This window comes from Perissodus microlepis, chromosome 7 (genome assembly GCF_051167445.1).
Source record: "Perissodus microlepis isolate ML-2025 ecotype Zambia chromosome 7, ASM5116744v1, whole genome shotgun sequence".
NCBI classification, from domain to species: Eukaryota; Metazoa; Chordata; class Actinopteri; order Cichliformes; family Cichlidae; genus Perissodus; species Perissodus microlepis.
In genome coordinates, this window is record NC_140467.1 from 29,273,019 (window position 1) to 29,296,458 (window position 23,440).

The 23,440-nt window shown below is 43.5% G+C and overlaps 1 protein-coding gene across 2 annotated transcripts; it reads left to right on the forward strand.

Annotated features, from left to right (window-relative positions):
- The first annotated feature begins 1,297 nt into the window (after window positions 1–1,297).
- Window positions 1,298–22,076, forward strand: lrsam1 (leucine rich repeat and sterile alpha motif containing 1). Of its 2 annotated transcripts, none has more exons than XM_084934545.1 (25): window positions 1,298–1,611; window positions 9,328–9,506; window positions 9,587–9,643; window positions 10,333–10,377; window positions 10,605–10,682; window positions 10,940–11,008; window positions 11,093–11,177; window positions 11,258–11,379; window positions 11,476–11,566; window positions 13,433–13,542; window positions 13,663–13,692; window positions 14,431–14,553; window positions 14,700–14,839; window positions 14,933–14,977; window positions 15,511–15,581; window positions 15,863–15,962; window positions 16,053–16,140; window positions 16,235–16,309; window positions 16,627–16,707; window positions 17,654–17,749; window positions 18,674–18,772; window positions 18,852–18,983; window positions 19,602–19,668; window positions 19,810–20,015; window positions 20,851–22,076. In XM_084934545.1, the coding sequence occupies exons 2-25, from the start codon at window positions 9,435–9,437 to the stop codon at window positions 20,971–20,973; spliced, it is 2,205 nt and encodes a 734-aa protein (XP_084790671.1). In that variant the 5' UTR covers window positions 1,298–1,611; window positions 9,328–9,434; the 3' UTR covers window positions 20,974–22,076. The 2 variants fall into 2 exon arrangements, with proteins under 2 accessions (XP_084790671.1, XP_084790673.1); XM_084934547.1 differs by having other exon boundaries at window positions 9,335–9,506.
- Window positions 22,077–23,440: the final 1,364 nt, after the last annotated feature.

Sequence of the window (23,440 nt, forward strand, 5' to 3'; positions counted from 1 at the left end):
TATGAAGGACGGTATAGGAGCAAGAGAAATAAGGATTTTGGGATGAAAGCGAAAAGAAGGAAGGTAGGAAGGAAAAGAAGAAGTGAAATAAATTAGTAAGGAAGTAAACTGCATGTCTATTATATTTATAATTATTATTATTATTTTAAGTTCGCTTCACCTGTCTTTTATATACAGTCTATGGATTAGGGTAATTATGAACCTTTGAAATTAATTTCTGACTTTAAGTTTATTAAAAGTCTCCCCTCCTTCACTGAAGATTCATTAGTATGCACAATAAGACCATGACAAGCCTCACATGTAACACCTCCTCTGGTAATAAGCCCACACATGATCCTGTTCTGAGGACGCTGGTGTTGTTGGAGGGGGGATCTGTAGTGTGTGTGAAGCTTTTTAAACTAAAGGGGGGCTCCGGGGAGAGCAGCTCTAACCACAGTGTCAGTTCCCTGTCAACACCCTTAATTATGTGGTTATTTATAGCTGCGGGGGCGCCTCTTGTGGGTTCAGAGTCATACATCACACCTGCAGAGGGCTGTGATAAACACTGCTCGGGTTCAGGTCTGCAGGTTATCTGGTTATGTTAATATTTTTATTAAACCGACCAGGTGTGTTTAGTCAGTGGAGTTATAAAGCATGCAGAGAGGGTGAGGCTTAAAACCACAATCAAAAACATCATGCTTTAAGAGCACACCTCTGAGATTATAATTACTGCCACATGCAAACAGCCGGGCTTCGTTCGGTGTGGCATAAACGTGCCTAGCGCGACCCCTGCTGGACAAAGTGCTCACGTGCGGGGTAAGTGCAAAGAAGCTGCACTACCTTAAAGGAGCGTGTTTTCTAAATTATCGGGCCAAAAAACAGAGGTAACAAATATTCAGACACAGCATTTTCAGCCTTCGGGCTGTTTAAAAACGTTTTTAGATCTGAATGCCCTTTTGCCAAATTTAGCCTGAATCTTCGGCGCAGACTAATTTTTTTTGTGGGAGCTTTAAATAGGAAAGGACCTGGGCTTGTTTAAGTTAGTAAAGATATTTCACATCTCCTCCAAGAGGAGTCTTCATTTTTAAGACAAAAGGTGGAGGGTCCCAGGTATGCAATTCATAGGACTCATAAGACCGCCCTAAACTGGATGACTGAAAATCTACATAATCAAACACCTTTTTCAGTTATTATAATTAAGTAAGTAAGATGGGAGCAAAGCAAAAACAAGAAGTCTACACCACTCTTTGAAATATCAGCGGCAGTGCGACCTGGTATGACGTATGTGCACATGCGCAGTCTGAACTATAGGGGGCGACAAGCTCCTGCTATCACGCTGGAGCCGGTTACGGGGCGGAGAAGAAGAAAAATGCAGTTAACTGTTTGTTTTGATTGCATTAATCAGCTCGTGTAGGTTAGCAGCAGTCAGCCTCATTCGATCTGAGTGGAAATATTACCGTATGGCTTCCTTTTTATGAGCTACGAGGGTAAAGTGGGGAGGAGTTCAGATTTAAATAGTTAAAATCGACTAACTGGACCGGCTACTTCACATGTTAGCGAACATCGGAGCTTCCTTTAAACATTTTTATCCTGAGAACAGCGAAGAATAGGAGAGACTGTAATAATCACACGGTGAGTTTGAAACCTGACATTACTCTGACTCCACTTCCTGCTGTTGACACACTCCAACAGGCTACAGTTTAATGTTGTCATTTAGCATGTTAGCTTATCCGTCAGCACAGTTTAGTGTAGCTGAACGTGTCGGCTGTCAAAAGGTGAGCACAGGTGGGTTAAAGGTGGTTGTCATCAGGTTTAAAGTCTACTGAGGTTTATTATCTTTTTCTAATTCTACTGATTAACGTCATGTCAGTTTACGGTAATCCTCCGTTCCCCTCCCCAAAGCCACACCCACAAGGGCCTTCAGCTGTGGGAAAATCCATACACCAAGCTCCCCGTGACTGTGATCATACAGATCACATATGTCATTGTGAAACATCTAAGAATGAACTGAGCAACCACGTCTTTAAAGTCTATTCATAAACAAATAAGTCAATAAATAAACCAAATAATGCCATTATATACAATGTAAATCAGTGTAGCTGTTTATGAATTTAAAAAGTAAAACATAATTTTGTAATTTTAGTTTGAATTTCTATTCAATTGCCTCAATGTGAAAATCTGTATAAAATGATGGAAGTAAGCACTATGGAACAGCCCACTGATGAGCTTAGCTTTTTAAATGAGTGTACACCATAGGGCCCTGTTCTGGATGAGTTCAACAGCACTTGCCTACTTTGTCAATCACTAATCTGCGTTGTCAGCCTGTTTTGCTCTAATGGGACCATAAGTTCCCAAATGAACTTCTCGTTATTTCCTCTAGAACTTTAAACTACTATTTGAGTCCATAAACTCATCAGGAAAGTGTTTACGTATGTCATTGACTAAGTGAGAAGTTGTATCCTTTTCCCATAGATTTTTCTGTAATTGGACTTTTTTTTAAACAACCTGAGGAGTCGCCCCCTACTGGCCATGAAATAGAGTGTAGGTTTAAAACAATTCTCAGATCTGGAGGTTAGTCAACCTAAAGTGAAGACTTATATGAACCATTAGTGTTAAAATCCTGTTACTAGTGGCTCCTGGCAGCTGCACGATGACCAGGATGAAGTACCAAGATGGTTGGTAGGATTTCCCCGCTGGATGGCTTTGCACAATGTGGAAATTTCAAAGGAGAGGGACATGAATTTTAGAATTTAACTGTATTTCATCCTTAAAAATAGATGTGTGAATCATGACTTTTGCAACCTTTTTATTGACAAAGACATCATCCATGGAGAGGCATATTATATAAAAGTGAGAAAGTAAAATATTTTTAAAAACCCAAAAAACTAGGTGGTTGTTTTTTTTTTTAGGTGTAAATGTCCCATTAAATAACAGGCAACGCCCTGTTTTTCCAACACAAGTAAACCATTAAGTGCCAGAATGTGTTATGTTAAATAGCAGATGTTTCTCTGTTTGTCTGTAATTTTATGGATTTATTTTGAAAGTGTAACTGCAGCTGCATTCACATTCACATTGAACTGTCTGAATGTGAAAACACTAAGGCATTTTACTTTTCATAGACATCTCAAGCTGTTTATCATCAGCTTTACACAAAAAAAAAGACAAGCAGTTTGCAGGTGAACTTTCTTATTTTAAATAGGTTATGAGGCATTAGCTTTAGCGGTCTGGCCCACTTAAGACCAAACCTGGTTGTTTGGTTCAAGGTTCTTTATTTGTCACATGCATAGTTATACAAGTATAACACACAGTGAAATGTAGCCTGACACGCTCCTTGACATGTGCAAAAATGGGGGGGGGGTAGAGGAAGAACATTATATATATATATATATATATATATATATATATATATACACACACACACACACACACACACACACACACACATTGGGTGAATGTGCAGTAGTAGCAGCAAGCAGGTGAATTCTGTACATTAATATGAATAGATATCTGACTATTTTACAGAATAGACAATATAAACATATTTAAAATTAAAGGAATTTGGAATGTACATTGTGCCTGGGTTTAGAGTGTCTGGAAGAGAGTCCTGTCTCAGTCAATTATAGATGATGTGAGAGGGCGGGTGTGTGTGTGTTTTGGGCCCGGATGGCTTGGGGATAGAAGCTCCTCTTGAGTCTCTCTGTCCTTGCCCGGATGATACGGAACCTTCTACCAGATTGCAGAAGTTGGAACAGTTTGTTGCCAGGATGGGACGGGTCCTTCAGTATCTGCGCTGCTCTAGTCCGACATCTCCTGGTGTAGGTGTCCTGAAGCGGGGGGAGAGCAATCCTGCAGCAGCGTTCTGCTGTACGGATCACTCTCTGGAGAGCTTTTTGGTCCTTCACACAGCTGTTCCCAAACCACGATGTCATGTTCTGTGTGAGGATGCTCTCCACAGCGCCTGTATAGAAAATCCTGAGGATCTTTGGAGAGACCCTGAACTTCCTCAGTTGTCATAGGTGATACAGGCGCTGCCTAGCCTTTTTGGTCTGGACCTGAATGTGGGCAGACCATGTCAGGTCTGAGGAGATGTGGACACAAAGATACTTGAAGGACTGCACCCTCTCCACTGGAGCTCCATTGATGATAATGGGCTTGTAGTCTCTGTGCTGACTCCTTCTGAAGTCCACCACCAGCTCCTTGGTCTTGCCGACGTTCAGCTGGAGGTGGTTGTCCTGGCACCACGATGCCAGATTCTTCACTTCGTCCATGTAGGCCGCCTCATCGTTGTTGGAGATGGCACCCAACACCACTGTGTCGTCAGCAAACTTCACAATGGTGTTGGAACCATGGGTGGCCACACAGTCTGAAGTGTAGAGGGAGTAGAGCAGTGGCGAGAGGACACATCCCTGAGGTGCTCCTGTGTTGATGGTGATGCTGTTAGAGACGCGTCTACCCACCCTCACCACCTGAGTTCTGCCAGTGAGGAAGTCCAACACCCATGCACACAGACGGCTGTTAAGTCCCAGATCCCTGAGCTTTGTGAACAGTCTGCAGGGCACTATTGTGTTAAACGCTGAACTGTAATCAACAAACAGCATTCTCACATAGTTACCCTGTTTCTTGTTCACGTGGCTGAGGGTGGTGTGCAGGACGTGGGCGATGGCATCCTCTGTGGATCTGTTGGATCGGTAGGCGAACTGCAGCGGATCTGTGGTGTCTGGGATGGAGACACCTTCATTACTACCGAGGTCAGTGCAATCGTTCAGGAATGAGGGTTTGCTGTTCTTGGGCACAGGGATGATGGTGGATCTTTTGAAGCATGTGGGGACCACAGACTTCACCAGGGACTCGTTGAAGATGTAAGTGAACACACCTGCTAGCTGGTCAGCACAGCAGCGCAGCAGACGGCCAGTGATACCGTCTGGCCCCGCCGCTTTCCTTGTGTTCACTCTCCTCAATGCCGCTCGGACGTCATGCTCCGCGATGCTGGTCACCGGTCTCTCGCTGATGACGTCACTGTCCTCGGTAGTCAGGCGGTAGATAGCATTAGCCGCCTGGCTAACCTCGAAACGGGCGTAGAACTGATTCAGCTCGTTGGTGAATGCAGAGTCGGCGTTGATCGGCGCAGTGTCCCTGGCTTTGTAGTCCGTAATGGTGCGTAGTCCGTGCCACATACTCCGTGTGTCGCCCTGGTGGAAGCGGGACTCCACACGTTCACGGTACTGGCGTTTGGCATCTCTCACCACGCGCTGCACGCCGTATGAGGCCGCTTTGTAGGCGCTCATATCGCCAGTGGCGAGACCCGCGTTGTAGGAGGCGGTCCTGGCGTTTACTGCAGTGCGGATCGATCTGTCCATCCACGGTTTCTGGTTTGGGAATGTGGTGACTCTCGCAGTGGGGATAATCTCCTCTGCTAGCATATTGACGAAGCATACTGCTACTTCCGTAAACTCGTTGATGTCAACTGCGCATGCTCTGAACATGTCCCAGTCGACGTCGTTGAGTGCGTCCTGTAGCGTAGCTTCTGATTGGGCAGACCACCGTTTTACCTCCCTCGTGGTTACTTCTTCCCTCCGTATGTTTTGTTTATACTGGGGAATGAGGAAGATGGCGTTGTGGTCAGACTTCCCAAAAGCCGGGTGTGAGACAGCTTTGTAGCCCTGCTTGTATGGCGTGTAGCAGTGATCCAAAATTCGATCCCCCCTCGTTGGACACGAGACATGCTGGTAAAAGTTTGGCATGACTTGTCTGAGGTTCACTTTATTAAAGTCTCCTGCTACAATGAAGGCTGCGCCCGGGTCCTTCTTTTGAAGCGAACTCAGCACATCATGTAATTCGGACAAAGCCATACCTGTGTCCGCTTGGGGTGGGATGTAGACCACCGTGGCGATGACCGAGGTGAACTCACGGGGCAGATAGAATGGGCGGCACTTAATGCTCAGGAATTCCAGATGTGGCGAGCAGCCGCTGGAAAGAGTAGAAATGCTCCCGGCATCACACCACTTTCTGTTTACCATGAAACACACTCCTCCACCTTTGGTTTTGTTCGACTCTGCCGTTCTGTCCGCGCGGAGCACAAAGAATGAATCCGACGGAGTTACGGCCTGGTCCGGCACGGTGGGGGTCAGCCATGTTTCCGTGAAGCACAGAATGTTGCAGTCCCTCATGTCACGTTGGAAGGTGACTCTTGCTCTTAGGTCATCGAGCTTGTTCTCCATGGATTGTACATTGGCCAGTAGGATACTGGGCAGTGGTGCGCGATGCGCCTGCTGTCTCAGTCTGTTCCTAATGCCAGCGCGTTTCCCCCGGCGCTTCTTTGTTCTACGCCTCGGATGAGCGGCCCGTCCTTTGTTGTTCTCCGCACCGCATAGAATCTCTGGCGGCCAGGATGGGTCGGGTTTAAAAGTGTCCAAAATTAGATGTGCAACCTTGTCACCGATGTTTACAAGTGATCTGCTGTCGTATACTATAAGACTAGAGGATTTTGGGATGTAAACCAGAGCAAAAAATAAGTAAAAAACAAGAAAAGTGGATAGTCGGAGTGGAGCGGTCAGGAAGGCATCTGGACGTGGCCGCGCCATCTTGGAATCAATATGTGGCTACTAGATCAAGCATCAAACCCCAGGGCTGAGAAATGAAAGCAGCGCTGAAGAGACAAAACTTGCAGATGTTCTGATGGATGAATAAAGAATGAGAGACCCAGTTAACTGGCCTAAAAAGTGCAGGTGAGAAAATGTAAAGTACAGGTAAAACATTTTTACAGTTGGAGTCACCACACACAGTTACAGTCTTTACTGTTTTGTCTTTATTTGTTTTGGTAAAGTCTTATGAAGGAAATATGGTAAATAGGAAGATTTGTATTTATTTCTCATTTTTCTAGTGAGCTTAACTGTGTTTGAGGTCACATTTTATTAATTTATTTACCCATGTTTGTATTTTTCAAACAGCTACATTTAACGACTTATGAATTAATTTATTAATTGAATTATTTACTTCTGGTTATCCACAGAGGGTCTTTATTTTAATTTCATGCAGTCAGCTGCTGTGGTGGTGGCAGGTGTAGTTTACTTATTATATTTCTAACATAAAGCGTTGATCTTATTTACAGAAACAAACCACTTTTACTGTCTTCTAGCTATTTGTCTTGGTCTTTCTGACCTCAAACATCACGCATGTTTTCAGCTGAATTGTTTGGGCCTGATGTGCTTTAGTGGGACCTCACCAGAAAACATGAGACCTGGCAGGTCCACCGTGGGTGCCCCTTCACAGGTTCACACTGAGTACATATGAGCAATGTGAAAGAGTGGAGATTGGGTAGCAAGGGATATACTGCCTGAAAGATCATCCAGCATGAGTAGTTTGGCAGTGGGTCAGTGATGCTTGAAGGGTCACACAGAACATGTAACAGCCAGTGGTAGTCTGACTGTTGTCAGGTACCAGGAAGAAATCCTCAGATCCTCTGTCAGACCTCATGCTGGTGCAGAGTGCCCTGGGTTCCTGCTGGTGCAGGACAATGTCTCACTTCATGTAGTCAGATTATGTAGGACATTCTTGGATGACAAAGACATCGATGCCACTGACTGAGCCTCACATTCACCAGACCTGAATCCAGCTGAAAATGTCTGGGATGTTGTGGTCGGTGTGTGACCAGGAGCTCACGGGGCCCTGATGCAGGTCTGGGAGCAGATCGATCCAGCTTTAGAATTTCATGTATTAAGATCTGATGGGTGATTTAACTACAGGGGGATCACACTCCTCAGCCTCCCTGGGAAAGTCTATGCCAGGGTGCTGGAAAGGAGAGTTCGTCCGCTAGTCGAACCTCGGATACAGGAGGAACAATGCGGTTTTCGTCCTGGTTGCGGAACACTGGACCAGCTCTTTATCCTCTCAAGGATACTTGAGGGTGCATGGGAGTTTGCCCAACCAGTCTACATGTGTTTTGTGGACTTGGAGAAGGCATTCAACCGTGTCCCTCGGGGTGTCCTGTGGGAGGTGTTGCGGGAGTATGGGGTGTCTGGCCCATTGCTACAGGCCATTCGATCCCTATACAACCGTTGCAAGAGCTTGGTTCGCATTGCCGGCAATAAGTCGGACTCGTTCCCGATGGGTGATAGGCTCCGCCAGGGCTGCCCTTTGTCACCGGTTCTGTTCATAATTTTTATGGACAGTATTTCTATGCGCAGCCAAGTGGCGGAGGGCTTTCACTTTGGTGGCCTCAGAATCTCATCTCTGCTTTTTGCGGATGATGTGGTTCTGTTGGCTTCATCGGGTGGGGGCCTCCAGCTCGCACTGGAACGGTTCGCAGCCGAGTGTGAAGCAGCGGGAATGAGGATCAGCACCTCCAAATCTGAGGGATGAGTTCCTGCCCCAAGTGGAGGAGTTCAAGTATCTCGGGGTCTTGTTCGCGAGTGATGGGAGAAGGGAGCCGGAGATCGACAGACGGATTGGGGCAGCGGCTGCAGTGATTCGGCCGCTGCACCGGTCCGTCATGGTGAAGAGGGAGCTGAGTGTAAAAGCGAAGCTCTCAATTTACCGGTCGATCCACGTCCCTACCCTCACCTATGGCCACGAGCTGTGGGTAGTGACCGAAAGAACGAGATCGCGGATAAAAGCAGCGGAAATGAGCTTCCTCTGAAGGGTGGCTGGCCTCTCCCTTAGAGATAGGGTGAGAAGTTCGGCCATCCGGGAGGGGCTCAGAATAGAGCCGCTGCTGCTCCACATCGAAAGGAGCCAGTTGAGGTGGTTCGGGCATCTGACAAGGATGCCTCCTGGGCGCCTCCTGGGTGAGGTGTTCCGGGCATGTCCCACCGGGAGGAGGCCCCGGGGCAGACCCATGACACGCTGGAGAGATTATATCTCTCGGCTGGCCTGGGAACGCCTTGGTGTCCCCCCGGATAAGCTGAAGGAGGTGGCTGGGGAGAGGGAGGTCTGGGCCTCTCTGCTTAGGCTGCTGCCCCCGCGACCCGGCCTCGGATAAAGCGGATGAAGATCGATGGATGGATGGATGGGTGATTTAAGTGGTCTCCTAGTTTCTCTGAGCATTGTAATAGACATATTAATAACGTTACTTGTGTGAATACATCTGCATTGGAAATCTGCGATTGTTCACCTCTGAACACTGGTGGGATGAGGAGGAGTGTAATCCATAGTTACAGAAACACCTTTAACACCTACACAGAGCTTTGTGAAGGCTTTAGGGGTAAAACAGCTTGTCTCAGACAGAGAGTGAGCTGAAAGGCTTCATATACCTCCTAAACTAAACCATAAATAGTTTAGTCCCGGGATAAAAATGTAGTGCTGTAAACGAGCGGAATCGTTCCCTCCCTTTCATGTCTCTGCTTCTCCTAGAGTGCAGGTGGTGTGGTCCGGGTTTTCCAACCTGTCCGTCGGACCTCCGTGTGACTCTTGTTTGAGTGGAGGGGGAGGGAACAGGAAGGAAAACACCCGGGGTCAGGATGCCTCTATTCTTCAGGAAGAGGAAGCCCAGCGAGGACTGCCAGAAGAGACTCGAGTATCAGCTGTGCCGGGTAAGAAGAAGAAGCTGCTGGTGCTAGTGTTAACATATCTATCACAAATCCACCCGCTTACTCTTATTTATCCTCCTCAGTCTAAGGAAGCTGGTGCTGATGACATCCTGGACATCTCAGCCTGCGGGCTGTCAGAGGTGAGAGGAAAGCTGCACTGATCCCTGACAGCCATCGTGTTGTGGTTTACACATTAACCTGATGAGTAACAGTAGCCTTTATTTCTCTTTTTCTGTTATGTTAGCAAACTACTAATACTTCTAAACTACTAGTATTTTTGCTCTCTGTATAGCTATATAAACATCTGTTTACTTAACCTATTTGTGGATAATCTGTTCATCAATATTCCCACCTTTTATACTACCCTTATCTATATATAATCTGCTCTTATTGCACTTACTGCTCTTGCACTTCTGATTAGAAGCAAACTGTATTTCGTTACCCTGCATATATATTTTATATATTTATACATGTGTTATGACAAAAAGTCCTAATCTATCCTAAACAAAGGAAAAACTCTGCAAACAGAAGAGAAACGGAAGAGAGCAGGGAGTCATTAGTGGGAGCACTAATGAGTCACAATGTGAATCGATTAGTTAGCAGTTTTCGACTTCTATTAAAAAAAAAAAGCCAAGTTGGAGCTAAACTGTGTTTTATTATTGGTATTTTTGCTGAGAGATTACTTCCAGCTGTGCCACCATCAACAGAACAGCATTTTTCTTTCATTCTTTTCTTTGAGTCTTTTATCCCATTTTTTTTTCCTGAGATTGACTAAGATGTGATTAAATTGTGCTGGCTACAGCTAATGTTTTTGTGTGTTACATCACAGGCCCCCTCGAGTGCCTTTTCCATCAGCAAAGTGCTTCATAAGAAGGTGAGACAGAGTCGCAGAGCTTTTAAGTGGTTTGATATTTATTTACTCAGTGAAGAGTTTCTGCAAAAAATCTCACACTCACAATATTCCTCAGACTCCAGAACTTAGAGCTTCAACTAGTGCTTTAGCTCCTCCTCTTTTTAGCTATCTCTCTTCTGACTGGCCTACCCTCACAGACTAACAGCAGATAGAGCAATGAAAATGTTACCTCTGTTTCTTTCATTCAGGTACTTATCCTCCACAACAACGAGCTGCGGCATCTGGTGCCCAAAGGAATTGACATCAGCACCCTCATTACATTAAAGGTAAGCCCTGGGACCCTGTGACATCATCATATCCTCTTGTTTCTCACCTGCAGGTGGGTGTCACCTCGTGTTTCTCTCGTGATTTTTTTTTTTTTTTTTTTTTTAAACGTACTGCATTTCGAATGTGTACCTCAGCTTGAGGCTCATAGCTCATCATCGTTTTTAACTCTGTGTTACCTTAGAGTTTGTTAGAGTTAGCATGCAGATGTTAGTGCTGGATTTATTTTCTGAGAAAACCCTCCTGTGACCCTCCGAAGGTTTTAGACCTGCATGAGAACAAGCTCACCTCTCTGCCAGAGGACATCGGGAAACTGACGGCGCTGCAGGTAAAGCCTGCTCTCCAGTTATACGGGAAGTAAGTGTGAATAAATGTCGTCAGCATCCACCTGCGGTCTTTCTTCTTCTGTCAGATCCTGAATGTGGAGAAGAACCGTTTGAAGGCCCTGCCAGATTCCATCGGGAACCTGCGCCTCCTGCAGACTCTTAATTTAAAGGGTACGATGCTTCCTGCTTGCTTGCTCTGAAGCGAGATGAGTCACAAGAAGCTAGTTGTGTATTTTCTTTTTCTCTAACAGGAAACTGCCTCACTGAGCTGCCGTCCTCTGTTGGTTCTCTGAGCAGCCTGCGGACACTCGATGTGAGTGACAACAACATTGTGACGCTTCCCAAAGCGCTGGCCTACATCCACACCTTAGAGGTGAGGTGTCCACTGATTCAGACCTACAGGAAGGCTGAAAACAAACTGGTGTTTTATAAGTGTGTGTGTGTGTGTGTGTGTGTGTTTCTGTGACAGAGTTTTAGCCTTGATGCTGCCATGATGTCCTTCCCACCTTCGTCTGTGTGCACAGAGGGAACAGAGAGCATCCAACGCTTCCTGTGCACGGGTAGGATTTGCCGCTCGTGGTGACTCATTTATTTGTTGATTAACGGCAGAAAAACGTAAACCTACAGGGTTCCTGTCTGAGATCACAGTCAAGAAAATTTATCTTAAAATGTCTTATTTCCTCAAACTGTAGGTGAGAATTCTGTTGATTGCTGCCTTTCCTACTGGCTCACTGAGATTTAGTAGCTCCTTAGATTTACCACATAGGGCGCAGATGCTGATGCTTCTTTGCTGTGTTGGAAATAATGAGCCTGTGGCGATGACGCAGACTAAATTGTAATCGATTGATGGTTTCTTGTAACAACAGTGAAGTTTTTATCAGAAGTTTAATCTTTTCTAAACATGCTTCAAGTGAGTATTTATCTATTTGCATCAGTAATACAATAATAATAAAAAAGGCACAGTCTGTTCAGAATTCATAGAAAATAAATAATGATAAATAAATAAATCTGTTTTTACACATTAATCTTGAAGTTTTAAATTTGAGGAAACAAGAAATGAAAATGTTGGTCTTTCTGTGTTTTCCCGTGCCGCGTCACAGATGAGGTAAGCAGATGATGATGCTGATTTGTTGTTCGGTTCAAAATGCAGAAGTGCACAGAAAAAAGGAAAGATAGCAGGGAGTTTGTTTCTAATTTCCAGTATAAAGAAAAAAACTGTTTTAAAAAAAAGGATTTAAAAAAGGGTTAAAAATACAACATTTTTTTCCACACGATTCTGTGTTAGTTCTTATTTATTAGGTCTTTAAAAAGGTCTTAAAAGGAAAAACTTTTATTATATTTTTAAATAGTGCAGGAACTGTGCAGCCTTTGGTGTAACAGCACGTCCCTTCATGTAAACGTGATATGAGCCGAGTGTGGCTAACGTTAGCAGCTCTGGCAGCAGTAGACTTCTTCCTTCGCTAGTTAGCGTCAGCACGTCTGTGTGAATGTGGTTTACACTTCGATCATATCTGTTGGCTTTGGGTGCCCGGTCTGCATGTTTTTAACTTCCTGTCACAGAAAAAGAGACAAAGCTATGACTTTGTCTTTGAACTGATGGTGTTGTACATGAATGGAACATGAATAATTAGTTTAAAGATTTCAGATGCTTACAATATATTGCATATAAAAGAAATGTTGTAGAAAAACATCAGATAAGCTTAAGGTCCGGGACGCCGGTTTAGCTCAGTGCGTTGAGCGGGCGATCACATGCCATACGAGAGATATGGCTGAGAGTGGCCGGCCCAGGTTCGAAACCAACCCATGGCTCTTAGCCGCATGTCATCCCCTCTCTTTCTCCTTCCGCTTTCCTGTCAATAAAGCTGAAAAAGGCAAAAAAAGAAAAAAAAAAAAGCTTCAGGTCTTCCACAACACAGTTACTCTAAACAAACGGCAATAAATTCTACAAAGAGTTCAGTAAAATTCACAGATTTGACACGAACACAGACACTGAATCTGAAATCAGAACATATGCATGAGTATTTTTACTGTTTCACTTCTCCCTCTCTCGTATGTGTGCGGTTACTTCTGCTGAGGCAGCGACTTTCATCTTGGCATTACCTCATGTTGTTTTAATCAGGCCGTGAGAATTCCTGGTCCAGCCTGCAGCTCCACCACTTTAACAGCATTGTACACTTTGCTGACCGTAGCATCAGGATGATCATGAACTCAAAAGACCTGCATATGCCCTCCTGGTTAATGAACAGCAGTTATTAAGATGGAACCCATCTATAGAGACCAAAACTGTTGTTTTGGCACAAGTTAGAAGTTTTAATATCTAAGCTTCTCTGTGTCACATCACGGTGTAAACTAAAAATGTGCTGTATGATTGTTGTGGTTTGGGCAGCATGAAGGTGAATTGACTGGTTGGTTGGTTTGGTTTCCAGAGCTGGGAGAGGAGTACTGCCCACCCTCTCAGTACCTCCTGCCGGTGCTGGAGAGCGACAGCGGCAAGCAGAGCTCCGACTGCCTGGATGGGTTGGATGAGGCCTGGCAGGTACAGCTTTCTCTTGTGGAGTGTGTAGAGGACACGAACACCAGCTTCTTTGATACGTTTATGGATTTCTGTGTGAGATACTACAAGTGTCTTTCAGTGTTTCCTCTTTTTCTGTTGCAGAACAAATTTAGTGACTACGAGAAGAGAAAGGTTGGTGACAAGACATTCCTCATTTTTCTTCAACATCTTTTAATATCTTAGTTTTATCTAGTACCTTTTCTACTTCTTTGAGGCATACAAGTTTTCTTTAATATTTCTTGTGTCGTTTTTCTGCAACACCAGGGTGAAGAACAAAGTTATAGCACATCTTTCAACACAACTACTAGCTTTTATCCCCAAACTTTTGAGTACATTACACAAAGAGAACAAAAGCGCCCTTCTCTTAGCAGAGAGCAGTTTTGATGTAATTTTTTTCGGTCAGTTTCAAACACGGGGTGCCATAAAGGACAGTCCACGTATCTGATTTCCTGCTGTCTTGTGAAAATAACTTTTTTTGACCACCAACTTCTCAACTGAAGCGTTACTGTGGTGCACCACAAGGTTCGATTTTAGGTCCCAGTTTAATTTCCATTTCTAGACTCTGATAAGTTTTGTAGTTCCTTTGCTGCTTTTTTGTGTTTTAATTGTTTCAGTGAAATTAAATATTCTTATTTTATTTATTCTTATTACAATTTCTTGTTCTGTCCCCACAGAAGTTTTTTTTAGATTATTATTGTGGAAACTGGCTGCAGACTGTAGCAGTAGTTATTATTTAGAGGGCTGAGAATCTGCAGATAAGGCTTTCTGTTCAGAGGTGTTGCATTATTTTTACATGAGCTGAATAAAGAGAAACCCGTGTTTGAGCAGCTGAAGTTTCAAAGTTTTCTGACTGGTTTGTATGTCCTGCAGGAGCAGAAGCAGCAGGAGAAGTTGGCCTTCGAGAAGCACCTGGAGGAGAAGCAAAGGGAGCATACCCAGCTTGTAATGATGAAAAACTCCAACAAGGAGAACATCCTCAACTCAGTCCGACAGGTAATAACAACCGCCCAGAAGTCTTCTTGAGAGGTTTAATTGTCAGCTCCTTCTTTCTGTTAACACCGAATCATCCCTGATGATGATGATGATTCTGTGTGTAATTCCTAAAATTGCCTGTTTTATATGCTGTGTGTGCCTTTTAGGAGCAGGAGCGGGTGGAGCAGGGCGTCAGCAAGCAGCAGAGAGCTCAGGAGGCTGAGAGGCAACTGGTGCTGGAGAAAGTCAGACAAGCTGAAGACAACATCAGCAGTCGCATCAGCAGCCTGCTGATGGACAACAACAGGTCTGAAGGAGGGGTTTCTGCGGATACTTTAAATATGGCGTCTCCACTGATGAGTCTGTGCTAACTGCAGTGTGTTCATCTGCATCCTTGCAGGCAGAAAAAGAGTGCAGAGTTCCTCCAAGCCATGGAGGAGGATCGGTGAGTGTTCTGACCAATGATCCATAACACACAGGGAAGAGAAATAAGACTCTACAACACAGCAGCACTCATCCAATTGTTTCCCACTTAGCTGTCTATTTCTGGAGCACTTTGTGAAGGAGATGCATAAAGTGCTTTCAGGGATGGGAGGGTAAAAAAATAAATAACAGCAGGACAAAAGAACACTTTACAAACCAGTTCGGAGATTTTCATATTCTGATCTTAATGGAATACAGATCGTGAGTTGCTGCGTTGCTCCTGTCTGGAATCTGACTCCATCAAAGCCAGTGGCGATGCTGTATTGTGATGGAGGTGCTGGTAGTTGTGTGAGATATTTCATGAGGGTACAGCGTGGTCCTAGTTGGACTTCAGTTGATATCTTGTCAACACATTACAAAGATGTTTTGTCGATAAAGTCATAGTGATTGTTTCTTCACATCCTGTTTAGGACTTAGCCGTTTTAAACACAGGAAGTTATAGAAAGTTCCTGTAAGTCTGCAGTGAAATGCTGAAACAAAATGTTTTCCCCTCAGGATCCGTATGGAACATCTGACCACCATCACGCAGGAAGAAGCTAACTCACTGAGGAAGAAGGAGGTGGCAGGTATAGAGCTTGTCTCATTCAGGCATTAAAACACATAATTTTACTCAGTTTTTTCTACTCTGGCTCTTTGTGATGTCATAGAGAGGGGATCTCCCTAATATGGTCATCTGAGGCATGGAAAGTTAATACTTAAAGTGTGAGATAAAGAAGGATTATTTTGAAGTGTGAATCATGCAAAGCTACTCTAAGAATGAAAACATAGAGCTGGAAAAGACAAAAACGTAGCTAGCATGCTCCTCACGTGGTGTTTTCTTTCCCCTCTCCTTGCTCTCTGTTTTTAGCGGCCATGCAGAAGATGCTGTCTGACAGCTGCGCCATGAGCCTCCTCCAGGAGGCCAGTGACTACCGCAGACAGAGCCTGGTCACTGAGGCCTGCAGGAGGTCAGAAACACACATATACACAAACCATAAACAGGGAGACCTGTGACAGCTTTTGGAAAGATGTTGTAATCTCTTCTCCTTATGTAACAGTTTAGAGAATTTAGACAGGAAGTTTGACAAGATGCTGTGCCTCCAAGTTCTGGACAAGTCCAAAGCTATCGCCCAGATCTTACAGGAGGTAGGATGAGTAGAAATCAAACCCCCACTCTGTTTAAAGCTGCTGGACTCGGTAACCCACCTCGGTGACCTGCCTTGAATGGTTGTCTTTGCAGGAGGAGATGCAGAAGGCAGCATTCCAGGCGCTGCAGCTCCAAAAAGACGCCGTTCATGGGTACATCCGTAACCAGGTCGGTGACGATGCATCATTGTTTTTTATTTGTTTTTTTATTTTGCTTTGTTTTGTTTTTACAGCTCGTTTCTGCCAGAGGTCCAAAAAACTCAGTTAATTCAAGTCTAAGGAAAAAAAATTGCTGAAAATGAAAAGACACCGGGCATTAACGTCATTTTACTTTTTCCCACAATCTGCTCATAATCAGATTCATCTTACTCATCCTAACAGTAATGAAGATGTCCAGTTTAAGTTGCTTCTCATAGATTATTATAGCCTCGGCAGCATGTCCCCTCTCCTTGCTTGCCTCATGTCTGCTTCTCCACTGTCCCTCAGATCCATCTCATAGAGGGTGAGTTAATGCAGCTGACTAAACTGGAGATTAAAAGACGCAATCTGGATGCTGAGAACCTGCAGGTGGGTGTCACCGCCTTCTTTGTTTGCCCTCCCATGTTTATTTTCACTTCCATGTCATCGCTTCATGGCAGCAGTTCAACATTTCAAGAAAACGATCAGCAGCTTTAAATGTGCGACTTAAAACGAGTGACAGAGGTAACTACAGTAAACAAACTGTTAAGGTTTTAACTGGCTACCAGTGAGGTTTCAGGAAGAAAGCTTAAAAGCGAAACGGCAGACAACATTGGGCAGTCCTTTTAACTGATCGAGCTGTGATCAATAAAAATGCAAAGAATTGTCAATGCAGGGTTATCAAAAAACAAACAAACGCAAGACTAAAAAGGTGTGCCCCAAGGTTCAGTTCTGGGACCACTGCTATTTATTTTATATGTAAATAATTTCAGTCATATAAGACAAGTACAAACTTGGATTTTATGCTGATGACATGATGATGAACTTCTCTGCACCTCCTCAGGACCACCTCTCTGTCAGCAGCAGACAGCTTTTAATACAGTACAGCACAACCTGTGTGATTTATGCTGACAAAAGTAAACTGATGAAACTGTTTCATGTTGTGTATTTTTGCTGTGTATAGTCACGTGTGTGCTGCTAGTTTACGCGACTGCTGTTGGTTGTACTGCTGTCTGCTTTGGTGCGGAGGAAAAGATTCATATTAACTCATTCATATTAGTTCTTTTTTATTTACTTAACTTATTTATAACGATGGAGTCACACTGCATTTTTTTCTATGGTATTTTATTATAACATTGCACTCGAGTCCTGCATGGCCTTTTGAATTTGATATCCAATTTTTTTTTTTTTGTGTAATATTTAAATTTAATTTTTGAAGTCTGTTGTGTTTTTGTAATGTTGAATAAATAAACCTTAGTACTAACAAACATTGACTGCCCACAGCTGATAATGATGTGTGTGTAACGTCACTCCACTTGTGTGTGTTTGTGTGCAGGAGGTTCTGGTGGAGCAGCGCACGGCGCTCAGCGACATGTTGCAGCAGCTGCTGAAGCAGAGAGACCAACGAGAGCAGGAGCTGCTGCAGGTTCTGGTGAGGAATTATCTCGTGGCGGTTTTGTTCTTCTTCTCCTAATTTCCTGTCATGTTTCTCCACTTCCTGTGGTGGGTGTTCATATTAAACATTAAGGTTCAAATAATGAGGTCAGCCTCCATACAGCAAGGCTTTGGTCTACTCTTAGTACTCCGTTTCATATAGTGACCTGAAACAGAATGGGCTCAGCATAGTCAACTTGTACCCTCTGTTTGTGAGAGGCAGCCAGTCAGAAGAAAGTTGGCCTAAAGGGGGAGGAGCTCAAACAGGTTGTTTCAGAGAGAGGATGAAGGCTGCAGGTCTTGCAAGTCCCAGTATAAGATGAAGAAGTTCCACAACTCTCAGTGCTGAATCCAATAGAATTTGCTTTCTACATCCTTCCTTTATGTGGTTGTCATTCAGTCATTTTCTGACATTTTTTTAATCATTTCTATACTGATGACATTCTGCTGTGTGCGTCTTTTAAGCCTTAGCGGATGAACAGTTAACCGTTTATCTCGGACTATCTCTCCATCAATGATCTTGATTGGGTATTGTGTGATTATTGGTCCTCCTGAACTATATAAATGTCAGTCAAACTCTTTCTACCTTCTCACAAGTCCAGCGTTCGTGATCTTTTCATTATATTTGATTCTTCTTTGAGCTTCAACTCTCATGAAAAATCAGTTTCACAATCCTGTTTCTTTCACAAATACATTTCTGGTTTCTTTTCTTTTATTCAGTTTTAACTTTTACATTTTGTATTGCAATTAAATGCATTTTAATTTTCTATTATATTTTAATGTTTTTATTCCTTTTGTTGTTATGATGGCTTTGTGACCAGATGTCTATGAAAACTACTTTATAAATAAACTTTATACCTGTTTGTAGAGTTTGTGTTTCCTGTTCTGAGGATAAACAAAAACCCATGTTGTGTTTTTTCAGGCTGAGATGGAGCTGAAGTCTGAGTCCAACCAGCAGAACTACTGGATGATCCAGTACCAGAGGCTGCTGGACGCTAAGCCACTGTCACTCCGCATGCAGGTTACATAGCACAGATGAACATCTGCAACATCTGGAAACAGAGTGTGGCATCCCACCTAAAGCTGTAATCTCTCTGCAGGAAGCGGGTGTGGAGAAGGAGCTGGTGAACTTGCTGTGCAAACTGTCCGCTCAGCACTACCTGCCCATCCTGGCTCATCATCGAGTGACGACCGAGGCGCTTCAACACATGAGCTCCTCCGACCTCAAGAAGGTGCGTCTGCAGCGCAAGTTTCTGTCTGTGCTGCTCGATTTGTTTTTTGGTTTTTTTTTTAAATGTTTATCTTGATTATCTGTCATATTAACTGGAAGCCATTTGATTGGCCCAGGTCTAGTTTCTGCACCAGCATCTGTGTATGAACATCAACATCAAATAATCAATCTCCAGCGTAATGAAACAGAAAATTGGTTTATTTCACTCCATTATTTAGTTACTACTTCTGCCTTATTGAATATTAAAGATGAGATTGTTACCAGAGACAGGGCTCAGCCTGGCTCTTGATCCAGCAGTGTTTTGGACAGATTCTTACTTTTCACAGATCAGACTAAACTATACATTTGGTGTTGTTATTTTCATAAATCGGGTAAAATTAGAAAAACAGGGAGGTGCTGTTTTGATGGTCTCTACTCTGAAGGTGAATGGTGTCTTGATTTACCTTCGTCACTGAGTAGCTGACATAGCCATCTGCAGGTTTCTATACTCCAACTGGATCATGTTGCATTTAAAGATAATCTCAGTGTAACTTTTAAAGCTTTGTTTTTTTGAATCCATGGTGCCATGTCACATCCAGGTTTATGAAATCATCAGCTTTATGGAATTCTTTGTTTTCAGTTGGGCATCAGTGAAGCAGGAATCCAGAAAGCTCTTCTGAACTGGGCCCGGGAATGCCAGCCTGAAGGTACAGTCCACACATCACACCACAGCTGACCGTTAGTCACACTGTAACACTGACACACTGCAACTGTTTAATGGGACAGAGATGTTAGATTTTCAATGTTTAGCATGTGGAAAGTCACGTGATCCGTTTCCTCCTCTACAGGACCTTGTAAAGTCACCAAGCAGGAGGCGGAAGTGGAAGTCACCCCCTCTGCGCCATCTCCTTCCCCGCCTCCGTTCTTTCCCAGCACCTCAAACATCCAAATGCCCAGCCCACCACTCACCCCGGGGACCCCCGTCACCCCGTCAGCACCTACCCCCGTGGAAGGGCCGGGAAGCTCAGACTGTGTGGTCTGCATGGAGACCGGGGTAAGAAATGCTAAAATGGTCATGAGTTTAGTCTCAATGAGATTATAAGATCTGAGATCAGATGTCAGATTTGAGAGCACAAAACATGTTTTTAGCATAAAAAACTGTTTGGGGTTTTAATAAAGGGGCAAAGTGACAAGTTTGACTGACAGGTATGATCTCAGTTATACAAACATGATTTACTGGGGTTTACTACAACTGTTGCTGCTGGGAGCATTAATGTATTAGAAATGAGGAGGAGGTGTTATCAGGATGAACGCTGAACCATTGTGCTCTGAAACCTGGATTTTCTGATTTTTCCCTCATTTCTGATCTGATCTTAAATGGCAGTAAAACTTAACAAGTTTTATTCACCAAAACTGGAGCTCAGGCTTCTCGGTCAGTCTGTTGGTACAGCATCCTCACAGCAGCCCTATTATTGGCTAACTGCACTGAAAAGGCTCCAACAGCACAAACATGGTCCTGAGGTCCAGTTCAGGGACTCCAGTTAGCTGAGGTGAAGCCGAGCAGCTACACTGCCTGTGTGGCCATCCACCTGTCAGAGAGGCCACGCCCCTATTAATGCAAACTGTGCTTCAGTATAGTTAAGATCCAATGGGACTGACACGCTTTTGGAGCCTCGTGTGGCCACTAGAGGAACTGCAGTTTTTGGCATGAGAGGTGTTAGTTTTTACGTTTTTTCCACTGTTAAGTATTTTGGTAATAACAGTCTCCACCTGCATGGGTACAGAGGAAACAGGAAGTGCTGATGGCTCATTCAAGATGGTGAGAACCAGCACAGCCTGAAAGATGGCTTCAAAGTTCAGATTACTCACTGTCTCTCCTGTCTCTGCAGTCTCAGGTGATCTTCCTGCCGTGTGGTCATGTGTGCTGCTGTCAGGTGTGTAGCGATGCCCTGCAGAACTGCCCTCTGTGCCGGGCCAACATATCCCAGCGCATACGCCTCTACCACAACTAGACCCTCTTCCCTCACCAACCGTCACTTTCAGCTATGTATGCATGACGATGAAGCTGCTGCTGGTTCGTGTCAAGAAGCTTTTAGCGGGTTTTTAAAGCGCTGAGCCACTTTTCCTGTAATCACCAAACTGTATTCTGTGAAGGACATTCTCAGATCTTTTTAATGTGTTTCCAGTCGTCTCTGGTGGATTTATTTGTGTCTGTTCTGTTTAAGTTGTGTAATTTTTATTTTATGTGATATATAAAGAGCCGAGTGGATGACACCACTCACTGACCATTAACTGCCTTCATGACTGATGCGTGCCTTTTTCTATGACTTTTTTTTTTTTTTTTTTTTTTTAATTCTAGTGTTGTAACCAAAGCTTAACATTTAAATAACTCAGTATAATCTGGTGATCCTTAAAGATTTCTGTCCTCATTGCTCATCGTTTCCATCTCTGATTCGGCCTCTTACTGCTGCTTTTCCTTTCGTCCATCTGTTTCACCTGTACCATGTAACAGATGTCACCTGTCTGTGTGTAGCATCACTAATGCTGGTGTATTTTACCAAGTGCTCTTAACCTCTCGCATGCTTCAGTAAAGTCTCTCCTTTAATAACTCCACATGAGTTTGTTCAGTGTCAGAGATTCCACCTCAGTGTCAATGTGATCATATCGTCAGACTGTATGAATATAAAATCCATACGTGTCATTTCCTGTGGTCAGAGTGGGTGTTTTTTATTGATTATAACTACACAGGCAGATATCTCAACACAGTGTATGTATATAAACGTGAGCTATAAAACAACTACACACTCATGTCTGAGCTTTTTCTACCTTTACTGTGACCTTTAGCGTCGATTTGAGGGTTTAACATTTGGATTTGATTAAATCCTGAGTTCCATTTTATCGAGCTATTGATGAAGTTGGAAGGCTGGAGCAGTGTGATCAGAGATGTTACCTGGATCTAAGCCCAGCCTTGAAATATTCTGGATTTTCACTCAGTGACAGCACCTTTTCTAAACTTATTCACTATACTATACATTGAAATGATTATAATATGTTGGACATAGTGTGCTAGGCTCTTCCACAGAGTGACACTGAAATTAAAAATCTAAAGTTCTCACAGTTTGTTCAGTGTGAATCTTGTTTCCTGTAACTCGGCACAAAATCTGCTTCTCGGACTATGAAAGAGTATTTTGTATTTCTTCAGTGGTTTAGTGACCATCAGATAAATCACAAAAGTGCTCTTATTCCATAGATGACAGTCCCTGTGACAGCATATGAAGTGCTTTAACCACTCCATTTATCATAATACCAGAGACTGTATCAAATGATTAATAATCTATAAAGCAGAGTTGCAGTCTTACACGCCTCTCTGCAGCTTCTCTCCTCCTGCTACCCCCCCAAAAACCCATCTCCATAGAAACTGTGTTAGCTTCCAAAAAGACAAAAAACAAACTAAAAACCAGCAACAAACAACTTAAACATAAACAATTACAAAGAAAGAACAGTACAGTATCCACATCTGAACCAAAGAGTAAAACAGTGAAATGTGGATTATTAAATATTAGGTCTCTCTCCTCCAAGTCTCTGTTAGTACATGACTTAATAATTGATCAACAAATTGATTTACTCTGCCTTACAGAAACCTGGTTGCAGCAGGATGATTATGTTAGTTTAAATGAATCAACACCCCCGAGTCATTCTAACTACCAGAAACCTCGAAGCACAGGCCGAGGGGGCGGTGTGGCAGCAATTTTTCACACCAGCCTATTAATTAATGAAAGACCAAGACAGACTTTTAATTCATTTGAAAGCCTGATGCTTAACATTGTCCACCCCAGCTGTGAAACTCAGAAACCAGTCTTACTTGTTATCATCTATCGTCCACCTGGGCCTTACACAGAGTTTCTGTCTGATTTCTCAGACTTTATATCTAATTTAGTTCTGAGCTCAAATAAAATAATTATTGTGGGTGATTTTAACATCCATGTAGATGCTAAAAATGACAGCCTCAACATGGCATTTAGTCTGTTATTAGACTCAATCGGCTTCTCTCAAAATGTAAAAGAACCCACCCACCACTTTAATCACACTCTAGATCTTGTTTTAACATATGGCATAGAAACTGAACATTTAACAGTGTTTCCTGAAAACCCTCTCCTGTCTGATCATTTCCTGATAACATTTACATTTACAATAATTGATTACACAGCGGTGGAGAGTAGACTTTATCAAAGTAGATGTCTTTCTGAAAGCGCTGTAACTAAGTTTAAGAATATAATCCACCCACTGTTATCATCTTCAATGCCCTGTACCAACACAGAGCAGCTATCTGAACGCTACCCCAACAGAGGTCGATTATCTTGTTAATAATTTCACCTCCTCACTACGTACGACTCTGGATACTGTAGCTCCAGTGAAAACTAAGGTCTCTAATCAGAAGCACCTGACTCCGTGGTATAATTCTCAAACACGTACCCTAAA